The sequence below is a fragment of the Miniopterus natalensis genome, chromosome 10, assembly GCF_054644295.1.
Source record: "Miniopterus natalensis isolate mMinNat1 chromosome 10, mMinNat1.hap1, whole genome shotgun sequence".
Lineage (NCBI taxonomy): Eukaryota > Metazoa > Chordata > Mammalia > Chiroptera > Miniopteridae > Miniopterus > Miniopterus natalensis.
The window spans coordinates 4269759-4283094 of record NC_142090.1 but is presented as its reverse complement, the minus strand read 5'-3'; the positions used below and the strand labels follow the sequence as shown (position 1 = coordinate 4283094).

Genomic DNA, 13336 nt, shown 5'->3' with positions numbered 1-13336 from the left:
GAGTTTCAGGGGAACAGGACAGTCACCCTGTCTGTAAAATCGGTGGCTTCGTGTAGCACTCGCAGGGAGCCTTTGGTTGACTCAACAAGTGTTCGCAGAGCGCCCTCTGGGGGCCACACGTTGGATGGATAAAGATTAAAGTCTGAGCTTCAAGGAGCTCGGCGCCCAGGGTGCGCGCGGATTTCCCGGCACCGCCCTCCCGGGGCCCCCCACCCGCGAGCGCCGTGGGGTTGAAGGCTGGGCCGGGGCTGCGGGTCTCACAGCCGGAGCAGCCCCGACGGCGCGGAAGAGCCCGAGCGGGCTTTGCCCTCCTGCGCCCGCGCTCCGTCCTCTCTGCCCGGCCCAGACCTCCCACTCCCACCAGCCGGCGCCAGCAGAGTCCTGTACCCGCGGGCGTCTCCCGGTCTGTGCCCCGAGGAGGCCCTGGCGGTCCCGGCGGTGCCCCGGGGGCGGAGCCTGCGCCCGTCAGCCCCGCCTGGCGACACGCAGGGCATCCTGGGAACGTTGCCTTCCTTGCTCGAGGATTCGGCTTCTACAGCGCCTCCCAGAGGCAGGAGGAGCCAATAGCTTCCAGCGTGGTTTGGTAGCCCTTGGGCATCTTTTTGTTTGTACTCATTTTTTTTGAGAGAGAGAGAGAAAAACACACATCAATTTGTCGTTCCACTTATTTATGCAGTCCCTGGTTGATTCTTGCATGTGCCCTCACCAGGGATTGAAACTGCAACCTTTTCGGTGTACAGTGGTCCCTTGGTTTTGGAACATGATCCGTGCAGGGAGACTGTTCGAGTTCTGAAACATTCGAAAACTGAGGGATCAACAGCCGACAGCTGGGCCTCAGGATCTTGCCCTCAGCGGAAGCCGCGGGGCATGTTTGACTTCCAAGGCGTGTTGGAAAACCAAAGCATTTACTCTGGGTTTACAGCGTTCGTAAACAGAAACGTTCATCAATGGAGACCTTCAAAAACTGAGGTATCACTGTATATATATATAGTAAATCCTCACCTGAGGATATGTTTCACTGATATTTAAAGAGAGAAGGGACAGAAAAACATCAATGTGAGAGAGAAACATCAACTGGTTGCCTCTCATATGTGCCCCAAACAGGGATCAAACCTGCAACCTAGCCCGGCCAGGTTGAGCGTCGACCTAGGAGCCAGGCGATCGGGGTTCGGTTCCTGGTCAGGGCACATGCCTGGGTTGCAGACTCGATCAATGACTCTCTCATCATTGATGTTTCTATCTCTGTCTCTCCCTCTCCCTTCCTCTCTGAAATCAATAAAGATATATTTTTTTAAAAATTTAAAAAAATAAAAATAAAAAAACCCTGCAACCTAGGTATGTGCCCCGATCAGGGATTGACTTGACCCCTCAACTTTGGTGTATGGCCTTCAGTCTACCTCAAAGCCGCTACCTGGCTCAGTCATACTCTTCCTGCTCTGGGGCAGGCAGCCACCCTTCTTTGCTACAGAGTCTATTTCTGTGCTTCGTGAGGCTGGCAACCCTGCAAACACAACAGACAGCAATGGTTCTCCGAGTGATTAGAAACCTGCCTAAATGATACAATCTCTTAGTACTATCGACCACCCTTGTTAGTGTCCATCCCTTGAGGAAAGGGTACTCATAAAACTATTAGTTTAATCTGACTTAAAGGTCAGCAGACCTTTGTTCTCTTTGTCCTATAAAATCTAAGACCTCATTTCCTGGGACTCTCAGTCTTCTGAACAAACTAAGGGTTACTCTGTTGGAGTCAGGACTATTCTTCAGTAATGTTTTTCAAAATGAGTCCTGCAGAAGATCCACAGCTCACAGTGTTTTAGGAAAAAGAAAAGGACCCCAAGGTCGAGTATATTCAGAATATGCTTCACCTGAGGTCTTCCTCTTGGAGAGTCATGGATTGTTGGGGGGTGGGGGTGAAAGAGTTGTTCAATTTTAAACAAACTGTCCATGTAATTTTTATTAGAATATCTTTGGAGCTAGTGTTCCACACAAAATCATCGGTGATATATTGTTTCATAGTCACATCTGTTACAGTTTACCGACAATCTCATTTTCTGTCATCCCTCAGAATTTCAGGCCAGCCATTCTGTTACATGAAACGTGAACCCCCTGAAAGCCAGGAATTCTTTGCGTGAAATACACCTCTGTCCCTGAAGCATAAAAATCCTCACCTAACATACCAACAGCGGTATTTTCCTGGACTTCTACTTGTATAGCATTTACTTTTAATGTTTGCTTGAAAACTCTCCACACTAAGCTGCCGCCTCCTGTTCCTTTGTCTTATCTTGGGTTTTATTCATCTGCTTGTACAGCCACTGTCTATGAATGGGAGCCGCATCCACTCCCAGCTGCAAATAGTGTCTCTGTTCTGGAGCTCCCAGGTCAACACCGCCTTTCCTGACCTCTTAGCTAAATTCTAGTCCCATACATTTTAGCGCCTTCTTTTTCTTTTCTTTCTTTTTATCCTCACCTGAAGATATTTTTTCCATTGCTTTTCAGAGAGAAGAGTGGGGGGGGCGGGGGAGAAACATTGATGTGGGAGAGCCACACCACCGATCCGTTGCCTCCCACATGCACCTGGACGGGGAATGAAACTGCAACCGAGGTATGTGCCCTTGGCTGGGATCGAACCTGGGACCCTTCGGTCCGCAGGCCCCGGTTCTAATCACTGAGCCAAACTGGCCAGGGCAGCACCTTCAGTTTTATGTTTCTTCAACTCAGATTAGCCAAATTTTGCTGAAACTATCCGCTTTTCCCTGGGGGAACCATGCATAACGGCTATGGAACTGCTGTGAAACTGCAGCACGTACATAAACAGCGATTCAAAAAGAACTCATTTTATTACTGTCAGTTTCCAAATAAATCAATCTAAGCCACATCTGATGTCATATCAGGCCTGCAACAAAATTCACTGGGTTTAAGCCCTCAGCTTAGGATCATACTATGAAAAAAGGGAAGCTAATGTGTAACAGCCAATGCTGGGGGCATTTCCCGTCTAAATTCGAGCTGGGATGTCAAAGCTAGCTTAGCACTTGCAGGGAAATTACCACTTAAGATGGTAGAAAGGACAAATGTCTCTCTTTATCAATGGCTAGGAAATATAACTGGTGATGATTTAAGGACGAAAATCCTCAGTGGTTGCTCATTCTCCTAACCTGTATTACATTCTTGCTCAAGAAAAGGGCCCCTGTTCCTAACACCTACGGTTGCTGCGGATCCTCAGGCACCACGAACCGCTGACAGCCTATCTGGACGGCCACCACTGTCTCAGCTCCAGTCGGCCTCGATCATGGCAAACAGCTGGCTGAGCCGTTTCTGAATGTCGGGCTCACTCGGAGCACGACAGGATTTTGTGTGCACGCGGATGTGCTCGGCAAGTTTGGACTTATAAATGAAGCCCTTCCCACAGTCGCCACAGGCAAACGGCCTCTCTGGCCTATGTATGCGCTGGTGCCTAAGCAAGTGTCCCTTTTCCCGGAAGGTTTTGTCACACTCAGGGCAGTGGAAAGGCCTCTCCCCTGTGTGCAGGCCTTGGTGGCTGAGCAGCTGTGCCTTCAGGCGGAAGCTCTTGTCACACTTGGGGCACTGGAAAGGCTTCTCCCCCGTGTGTGTCCTGATGTGTTCTATGAGTTTCGACTGCTTCGCGAAGCCTTTGCCACACTCACAGGAGAAGGGCATCTGGCCGCCGTGCAGCAGCTGGTGGGCCTTCATGTCGGCCTTCACGCGGTAGCTCTTGTCGCACTCGGGGCACTGGAAGGGCCTCTCGCCCGTGTGCAGGCGCTGGTGACTCAGCAGCTGCCCCTTGAGGCGGAAACTGCGGCCGCAGTCGGAGCACTGGAAGGGGCGCTCCCCGCTGTGCACACGCAGGTGCTCAGTGAGCTTGGACTGCCTGGTGAAGCCCTTGCCACATTCGGTACAGGAGAACGGCCTCTCCGTGCTGTGGGTGCGCTGGTGGGCCTTCAGGATGCCCTTCAGGCGGAAGCTCTTGTCACACTCAGGGCACTGGAAGGGCCGCTCCCCGCTGTGCACGCGCAGGTGCTCGCGGAGCTTGCACTGGTGCGTGAAGCCGCGGCCACACTCGTCGCAGGAGAAGGGCCTCTGGCCACCGTGCCGGAGCCAGTGGGCCCGCAGCATGCTCTTCAGGCGGAAGCTCAGCCCGCACTCGGGGCACTGGAAGGGCTGCTGGTCTGTGTGCAGCCGCTGGTGGCGCAGCAGTGGGCCCCTCTGGCGGAAGCTCCGGCCACACTCCGGGCACCAGAAGGGCTTCTCCCCGCTGTGCACCCGGCTGTGCTCCGCAAGCCTGCACTGTTTGCTGAAGCCCTGGCCGCACTTCCTGCAGAAGGGCCTCTCCCCACTGTGCACGCACTGGTGGCCCTGCAGCAGGCCAAAGCTCTGGCCACACTCCGGGCATGGGAAGGGCCTTTCCCCCGCGTGCACCGGGACGTGACTGGCGAGCCTGACCCTGGTGGAGAAGCACTTGTCGCATGCCATACAAGAGAATGGCCTCTCCCTGGCAGGGCAGCGCTGGGGGACGACCTCCGTGCCCCCCGACAGGTGGCAGCGCCCCTCACGAGCCGGACGAGGGCCTGGCTTCTCTGAGTGCACACCGCTCAGCTCTGCCCTGTCACAGGCCTTGTCGCCTTCTCTGCTGGAGCCTGGCCTGGCCCTGCTGCGCTGGCCCTGATCAGCCCGCATGCCGGTCTTCGGGAGGAAGCCCGTGGTACACCTGGGGCACTGGGAGGACCTCTCCCCCTGGTGTGGAAGGTGGTGGCTGAGAAGGGCCTGCTTGTGATGAAGGCACGTGTTACATTCCGGGCAGGGCAGTGGGCTCTTCCCCAGGTGGGTGGCCAGATGTCTAGGCAGGTTCCGCTTTAGGCGAAAGCTCTTCCCACATTCATGGCACCGAAAGTGCCTCTGTTCCGGGATGCTGCGCTGATGATGCTGGGGCTGCGGGTCAGCGTGCTTCCTGAATTTCTTCCAGGCCCCATCCGGCTGCTCCTTGGAGTGGCTCCCCTGGTGCTTCTCCATGTGACTCCTCTTCCAAGAGCTCTCCCCACAGACAGGGCAGGGGTGTGGGGCGCCCTCCCAGGAGGGCACCTCCTGGAGGCCTGGTGGACCCAGAGTCCTGGGGTTCGGGATTCTTTCTCTGTGGGTGGGTTTCCTGGAACGGTGGGCTGCTGGGGGTAGAGCCCGCGGATCGTGTGTGTCTAGTGCCACGAGGGTGATGCCTTGGTCCCGCCTGAAGGAAACGTCTTCATTTTTTCCTAATAAGGGGTCAGAGGAGCCCTGGCTCTCAAGTGGATGGACTTGAAAATGGCACTCAGGTTCTTCTGAAATCACAGCTTGCTGGCCTGAAACTGAAACCAAAAATTCAGTCAGAATTCCTATCTATGGCACGACCAAAGGCTATGTGACCAGTAAAGTGACCCATAACAGTGACCCACAGTGGCCTCAGCCCCAGTTTCCACTGAGCTGTACCCAGGGTACATTTCCATTGGTTCTATTTCATAACCAGGAGTTTGGTGAGAGTCAGCTGAAACTATACCGAACAGACTTTCTTAGAATAATACTGAAAAGAGGAGAACTCAGATCACAAATGTAGAGCCTAAGCTCTGGAACCAGACTGCCTGGGTTCGAACCCCATGTGCCCACTGCCACTTTTGTCAAGCTCCTCTGTCTGGGCTTCAGGTCCTTCTCCTGTAGAAACGGGGGGACAATGAGGTTGTCCTGAGAATGAATTGAGTTAACATGTGCTGGGTGCTCAGCGTGGGCCTGGTGGGCTGCACGTCCTCCGTCAAGTTCACCACGGCTATGCCTGCAGGACCATCTGACAAGCCCCTCTCTGATGTGCACAGTCCTGGAGTCAGGAAGGAACAGCAGGATCACTGCCAGAGCCCTGACTGGCATGTGGCTCTGTGCGATCCATGAGATGCTCCTAAGCCAGGAGCAAGGTGTTGTCTCTGTCCTCCCTCTTTACACTATTCCTTCCAACCTTTTAAGACTGTTTTTTGAGCCCTGGTCGGTTTTGCTTGGTGGTTAGAGCGTCAGCCCGCAGAATGAAGAGTCCCGGGTTCAATTCTGGTCAAGGGCACGTACCTCTATTGCAGGCTCCATCCCTGAACCCGGTGAGGATGCATGCAGGCAGCCAGTCGATGCACCTCTCTCACATCTATATTCCTCCCTCCCTCTCTCCCTTCCACTCTCTCTGAAAAGCTATGGGAAAAATATCCTCAGGTGAGGATTTTTTTTTAAAAAAAAGGTTTCCTGAAGGAATACAGGCGGCAAAAAGTAAAATAATTTGTGGAGAAAAACTTACACTCTCCAGAAAGCAGCAGCTAAAAGCTAAACAAACTACTGACAAGATCTCTTAGAACGATGCCCCCATTTGACTTTCTCATTCCGTATCTGAGGCATCGAAAGTCTCAGACTCTGCATCAGAACAGGAAATGACAGGAGAGCTAAGATTTAGCCATTCAAACAGAGACAAGTCTCCAAAGAGGAGAAAGCAACTCCTCCACCCACTACTAAGAACAGCTCACACTTACTGAGCTCTTACTGTGTGCCAGGTAGCATTTCAACACTTTAATCCCATAATGCAGGTACTTTTTGTAGCTTCATTTTATAGGTCAGGAATGAAATACTGAGAGGTTGAATAACTTGCCCAAGGTCACCCAGAAAAGGCAAGATCCAGGGTCAGGCTCCTGAACCCATACTCCTAACCACTAGACTCCATTACCAGATGTCAAGCCTCAGCTCAGCCAAACAAAAAGGCAAGATCAGAGAACTGGAACTAAGAAACCTGAGTGTGACATCTTAAGGCAGGGCCCCGATTTCTTCATACTTACCCCAAAACTGCTGTCCCTCAACAACTGGATCAAAATACAAGTCAGCAGGGTTGCAAATTATGTTTCCTGAGTTCTGGGGTTCTCCTAAATTCCTGAAGAGCACTCTCCCCTGTTCAATCCAGGAGATCAGCTCCGGTTTGGGAAGCCCACCATCTGCACAGAGAAGTCAAAGGGAGTTTGGTTTCCTTGAGTGTGAAATTTAAAGCACAGAGTTGTTTTTAAATTTCTTAAAGTTTACTTGGGACAATGTAGGGGAAGAGATGTCAAAAAATAGATTATAGATTCACACAAAGAAGAGCAAAACTTCCCACATGGAAAATGAGATAAGCTGTCTGGGCCTGTTTGATGAATTGTGCTGTTTTAATTTTGTCTTTGCCACCATATATCTAACAATGCTGCATTTTGTCAGGGATTTCATAAAACTCACTAGACATGTGCTCTCGGAATGGTGGGACAACTGTTGGGACAACTGGAGACCCATGGGAAGAGGGGGATATAAAAATGAGAACTGGAATGGAAATTTCAAAGTAGGTGGCTCCAGCAAAAATACTCTCAGAAGTACTTCCAGTGACAGCTAACGACAACCTAAAACGCAGCTGAGTTCTGCTAGACTAGTAGGAGTTGCAATGAATGAAATGAATTAAAATAGTTACAAGATTCTCTAATGCATGTTCCCATTCCCCTGTAAGAAAGGTTTACTCTCTGTATTTTCAAGTAAAACTTCCTTTCAATAATGTGTATGTTTAATACAACCAAAAGTATGCTTCATGGACTGCTAAAGGACATTAGTGGATGGCCCAGATAAGAGACAGGGGACAAACTGGGCATCACCTCAGGGATAAAATGTCAGAGTGGCATGTACAGGTGGAGACTGATCACACACTGCTCCCGATTCCTCCTTAGCCTCAGAAACTTGACTTCAACACCTAAAGAATTCTAAGGCTGGTCTCATGAAAAAAGAAATCACTATCTTATATTTAAATCCATACATCTATTATCAATCTTCATCTGGGTTGAACTCCCAGCAGCTTTTAAAATACAGCTATTTTTCCAAAAATAAACAAAATGATATTCACATAACATTAAAGAGAGTAAAATACTTAAGAATAAATTTAAAAAAATAAATGCCACCCCACCCACCACCACTACCACACCTGAGAGTACATGGTGACTAAATGCCCTGAAACATACTTATTTAGTCACCCCTGACCACCTCACAATCCATGCTGCCTCAGGTATTCTCAGGTAAGAATGTCTACCCTTGAGTAAGGGTTAGTGATGCCGACAGGAGTAATAGCAGAAGAATATGGGGTAAAGGTGCCTTTTTGAGCTAATTTCTGAGAAATCTGGCTACCTGACAAACAGGAACATCAAATGACTGTTGGCCCTTTTACAGAAGCCAGCTCCATGACTTACCCACAAAGCTGAACGCTTCTTACCTAGAGAAGCCAGAATCTCGTAATTGGTCGTCATTACACGCTTGTAAAGCTCCTTCTGCCAGGCCTCCAGACCCTGCCATTCTTGCTCTGAGAAGTAAATGGCAACATCCTCAAACGTCAGAGGTACCTGAAAGTGCATATGTAATACACACGGTCCTGATTGCTTCAAAATGACTCCGGCTCCTTCTCATCAATTTACACGACTTTTATTTTTTTTAATTTTTTAAAAAAATATATCTTTATTGATTTCAGAGAGAGGAAAGGAGAGGGAGAGGGAGAGAGAGAGACAGAAACATCAATGATGAGAAAGTCATTAATCGAGCCCGCAACCCAGGCATGTGCCCTGACCAGGAATCAAACCCTGATCGCCTGGATCCTAGGTCGACGCTCAACCGCTGAGCCACGCCCGGCCGGGCTACATAACATTTTTATAGCTTTATTACAATGAAAACTTTTCCCATATGAAATTTATTTCTGTGTATCATAACAAGAAGGAACTTAATTGTTTTTCCAAATGATAGTCAACTGACACAAAACTTATTGAATAGTCTGTTCTTGTCCCACTGATTTGGGATCATTTTTCATAAACTAGTTTTCCACTTATACTTGGGTATATTTTTGTTCCACTGGTGGATTTGCCTATTCTTGCCCCAACACTGCACTTTTTCTTACACTTTTATCACACGTTTTGCTATTTAAGAGGGAATGGCCATCTATCACCACCTCCATCATTTTTAACAAGAAATTGTCTTGACTTCTTGTCTATTTTCTCTTCTAAGTAAACAGAAAAAAATAGTTTGCCAAACTTACACAAATTCTATTGCAATTTTGATGGGAATACGCTCAGTACATGGATTAATTTGGGGAGAACTGGATCTCTAAAATATGGGATCTCCCCACCCAGAAACGTGTCCTTCATTTATCTGGATATTTTTAATAACATTTACAGTTTTATTCATACAGATCTTATATAATTCTTGATAGGTTAATTCCTAGGGAGTTTAGAGTTTTAGTTGCTACTATGAGAACCCACTGAGCAGGAATATACAAAATGCGCACACACATGCCCTTCAAGTACCTATCTGACCCTGTGTGACCAGCCCTACCTTTCCACACCCGGCGTTACAACTTTCCACCTGACTTCAGGTAAGTCCTTCCACTACTTCACCATAATGCACAAGCCCCCCACCCCTTCTTGGAATCCACGTCCACAAGCAAATTTCGGGTCGTTTTAAAGGTAATTATTCCTTAATCATTTCATATGCATAAAACCGTGCTGCTTTTATTAGGTTCCTCTCTTTTAAAAAATGTTTTAAAAATATTTTTTTTTATTGATTTTTTTAGAGGGAGAGGGAGAGAAATATCGATGTGAGAGAGGAACACTGACCGGCTGCCTCCTGCAGGCCCCCTTCCAGGCATCCAGCCCAAAACCTGGGCCTGTGTCCCCACCAGGAATGGAACTGGCGACCTTTCAGGGATGGGTGATGCCCAGCAAGCTGAGCCACACCAGCCAGGGCTTTTAAAATTTATTTAAAATAAGAGAGGAAATGGGAGGGAGAGAGAGGAAAACACGGATTTGTTGTCCCACTGATTCATCCATTCATGGGCTGCTGCTCGTACGTGCCCTGACCAGAGGCAGGACGCTCTAACCAACTGCGCCACCGGCCAGGGCTCCTATCTTTCCTTTTCAGCATCTCATTGGCAACTTTTTTTATTTTAAGTTATTGACTTTAGAGAGAGAAGGAGAAAAAGTGATTTGTTGGTCCACCCACTCATGCATCCACTGGCAGACAGAAAAAGCTGCACAGTTTTATTCCCTGTGCCTTGACAGGGGATGGGCCCGCAACCCCGGCACCTCGGGCCGACGCTCCGGCCTCCCCGCGCCCGCCCCCCGCGCGCCCCCCGCGCCCCCCGCGCCCCCGGCCCGGGTCCGGCGCGCGCTCGGCTGCGCTCGGCAGTCAGGCCCCGGCCGAGCCCGCCCCCCGGGCCTCGCGCCGCCCCACCCGCCCCCCCAACCTGGAAACAGAAGACCCGCCCCGACCCTGGGCGTCCGCGCGGGGGGAGGGGGCCCCCATCTTACCGGAGCCGGCGCGGCCATGACCCTCCGCGGCTCCGCCCCGACGCGCAGGCCCGGCCCCGCGCGGTGCACGCTGGGACTCGCGGCCCGCCGACGCCCCGCCCGCCACAGCGCCCCCCGCGGCCGGGAGGAGCGAACGCCGCCTGCGGGAGCCGCCCTGCGCGGGACCCGAGCCTGGCTGCCTGCGGAGCCGCCGCCTAGGTGGGGGTGGGTTCCTCCCACTCCCTTGGCGGCTCCAGGGTCGCAGACAAGGACCGAGGCGAATTTAAAGAGTATGAGAGGGACGGAGACAGAGGTGGGATTGTTGAGTCAGCTGGAAATGGATGGAGAGGGGACAGGGATGGGACACTTGACTGGACCGAAACTGCGAGGGAGTGGGGGGGTTTGGTTCCTCTCCAAAGCCGACCCCAGTTTTCTGCGAGGTGACCCCAGAAATCACATTGCTAGGGGCGTGAGACAATCAAGGAGCATTAACAAGCAGGTCCCGTGTGGGTAGTTGGAGGCCTACCCTGCTGGGGACTCAGTGTGCAGACCACCCCTGAGAATTGTCCCTGCGAAGAGGGTGGGTATCCCTCCAAGTCCTGTCCCTCGTCGGGGAGGGCACTTCAGGTCCACTGGGACACAAGTCAAGCCGATATCAACTGTCCCTTTTTATGAATATATCTTACCAGGTTGAGGGAGTTCCTTTCCATTCCTACTTTGATGAGAGTTTCTGTTGTGAGTGGATGTTTCGTTTTCTCAAATGCTTTGTCTGTATCAATATGTATTATAATGTGGTTTCAACAAATGAATTGGGGAGGGGCATAAACATTCAGTTTAATATGACCCAGGGAAGGATTTCTTAAATACAACCTGCAAATCAAAACTTATATAAGAGGTAAATTTGATGATATCAAAATTTAAATTTTCATCTGGCAAAACATTCCTTAAATGAGAAACTCTGGATTGTGAAACACATATGATGGAGAATGGATTTGTACCAAATATAAGAAAGACAAAAAACTTATAGAGATCTGTTGAACAACAATGAGAATATACTTAACACTGCTGAACTGTCCACTTAAAATGATATATTTTATGTTATGTGTTTTTTACTCAAATTAAAAGAACAGAAGAGGCTATTTTATGACCAATAAATATATGAAAATATGCTCAACTTTGCAAAAATCAGGGAAATGAAAATTAAAACAATGGAGAAGCACCATTTTCACTCCCCCTCCAAAACTTAGGATGAATTGAGATGTGACTGAATCAAGTGCTGGTGAGAGGAAATGGTATTTTTATTTGCTCACAATGGGAGTATAATTGGTACACTCACTACGGAGAACATTTTTGCATAAAAAAATTGTAAAATAAACATAAAAATTACATAAAACTATAATAGTAAAATTAAAAGCATGCATATAATTCAGAAATTTCATATCAGGGTAAATCCCCTTGAAAAATTCTAGTTGGAGGGAATGGCTAAAGAGAAGATAGGAGAGGAAGTGAGCAGTGAGGGCCGGATACACGAGACAAAAAGCTGAAATAACAACTGGAGTGCAGATGCCGTCAAAGGTGCGGGATTCGGAGGGGAGGCAGGGAGGTCTCTTGGTCCCGCGCTGTGGGTCACTTGAAAGTAATCTCAACGGAACAGCGGGTGAAGAGCAGGCCGTCCTTGCTCGTGAGGCATCAGCTGGCCTCTGGGCTGCATCTCCTGCCTGGTGTACCAAGCCGGGCACAGACGTTGTTGCCTCCAATGGAAACCAGTGACTTTCCGAGCTGGTGCCAAGCAGGGATGGGGCCTTTTTGGAAAATGAGAATGGTTATGGCGTAAGAGGTGCAGGTACAGTTGAGCAGGACTAGCAGCTCTCTGCCGAGTCTGAGTCAACAACTCACGTATGAGTGGAGGTGTAAAGAACTTTATTAACGACGTACCATTTGGAAGAGGGGGTATAGCTCAGGGGTAGAGCATTTGACTGCAGATCAAGAGGTCCCCGGTTCAAATCCGGGTGCCCCCTTCCAGAGTCTCTTTTCCTGTTTGAGCTAAACAGACAAAATCAGTTCTATGCTGGCCATTCTCTAGTCGCCTACAGGAGGAGGCTGGCCCGAGCCTATGACATGGCACATCTGTGGCCATCCCTTCTCATTCAGGATCCAGTCAGGCGCCGGGCAGGGCCTTGAGGACCAAGACCAAGACCAAATCCATCCCCAGGGCCCTCTCTGTGGGTCTGTTTCCTGGAACCAATTTCAATACCATTCAGGGGCCAGTCCAGAGACAAAAACTGAGCCAGTTATTTTAACAGAATTTTAATATAAATAACTGCTAACCAGTATATCAATTTCCTGTAGCTTCTGTAACAAAGCACCACAACATGGGTAACATGGGTGACATAAACAATAGAAATTCATTTTCTCCGAGTTCTAGACACCAGAGTCTGAAATCAGGGTGTCAGAGGCCTAGGCTCTCTCCGAAGGCTCTAGGGGTCCTTCCTTGGCTCTTTCACCTGCCGGTGCTTGTGGGGAGTCCTTGGCCCTCCCTGGCTTGTCGCTGCATCAGTCCAGTCTCTGCCTCTGTGCTCACATGGCTGTCTTCTTTCTGTGTGTCTCTTCTCTTCTTATGACACCATTCACATTGGATTAAGGGCCCACGCTGCTCCGTGGTGGTCTCATCTTAACTAATTCCGTCTTTGACGACCCTCTCCAAATGAGGACACATTCCTGCACACTGGGGGCTAGGAATTCAACATGTCATCTGGGGGACACAATTCAACCCACAACAACCAGGAATTACAAGTGAGAGGGTAGAAAGGGAAGACTCAGTGCCATAGAGGTGGCTTCTGTAGAAGCAGCCACCACTCCAGGGCTGGGGACAGACAGGAGAGGAGAACTTGTTAAATCTTACAGGCTCGGGGAGCGTCTCTGGGGCTCAGGGACTCAGATCCCTAAGCTGCTGTCCCTGGAGAGTCACGACGAAGCTGGGCCTGTGAGCACCAAAC

The 13336-nt window shown here is 49.9% G+C and overlaps 1 protein-coding gene and 1 non-coding gene across 2 annotated transcripts; one reads left to right on the top strand and one right to left on the bottom strand.

The window, feature by feature from the left end:
• Positions 1-1927: 1927 nt before the first annotated feature.
• Positions 1928-10384, bottom strand: ZNF786 (zinc finger protein 786). The gene is made up of 4 exons (XM_087820954.1): positions 10362-10384; positions 8282-8408; positions 6843-6995; positions 1928-5354 (listed from the first exon to the last, which is right to left on the bottom strand). Exons 1-4 carry the CDS (start codon positions 10377-10379, stop codon positions 3265-3267), a joined length of 2388 nt encoding a protein of 795 aa, XP_087677080.1. The 5' UTR covers positions 10380-10384; the 3' UTR covers positions 1928-3264.
• A 1902-nt stretch (positions 10385-12286) lies between these two features.
• Positions 12287-12358, top strand: TRNAC-GCA (transfer RNA cysteine (anticodon GCA)). The gene has a single exon. It is a non-coding gene; the product is annotated as a tRNA-Cys (tRNA).
• Positions 12359-13336: the final 978 nt, after the last annotated feature.

Coding starts and splice junctions, on each gene's coding strand:
- ZNF786 (XM_087820954.1), bottom strand. Junction 6,996..8,281: donor CGAGATTCTGGCTTCTCTAG/GTAAGAAGCGTT, acceptor TTCTCTGTGCAG/ATGGTGGGCTTCCCAAACCG. Junction 5,355..6,842: donor TGAGGGACAGCAGTTTTGGG/GTAAGTATGAAG, acceptor TTTTGGTTTCAG/TTTCAGGCCAGCAAGCTGTG.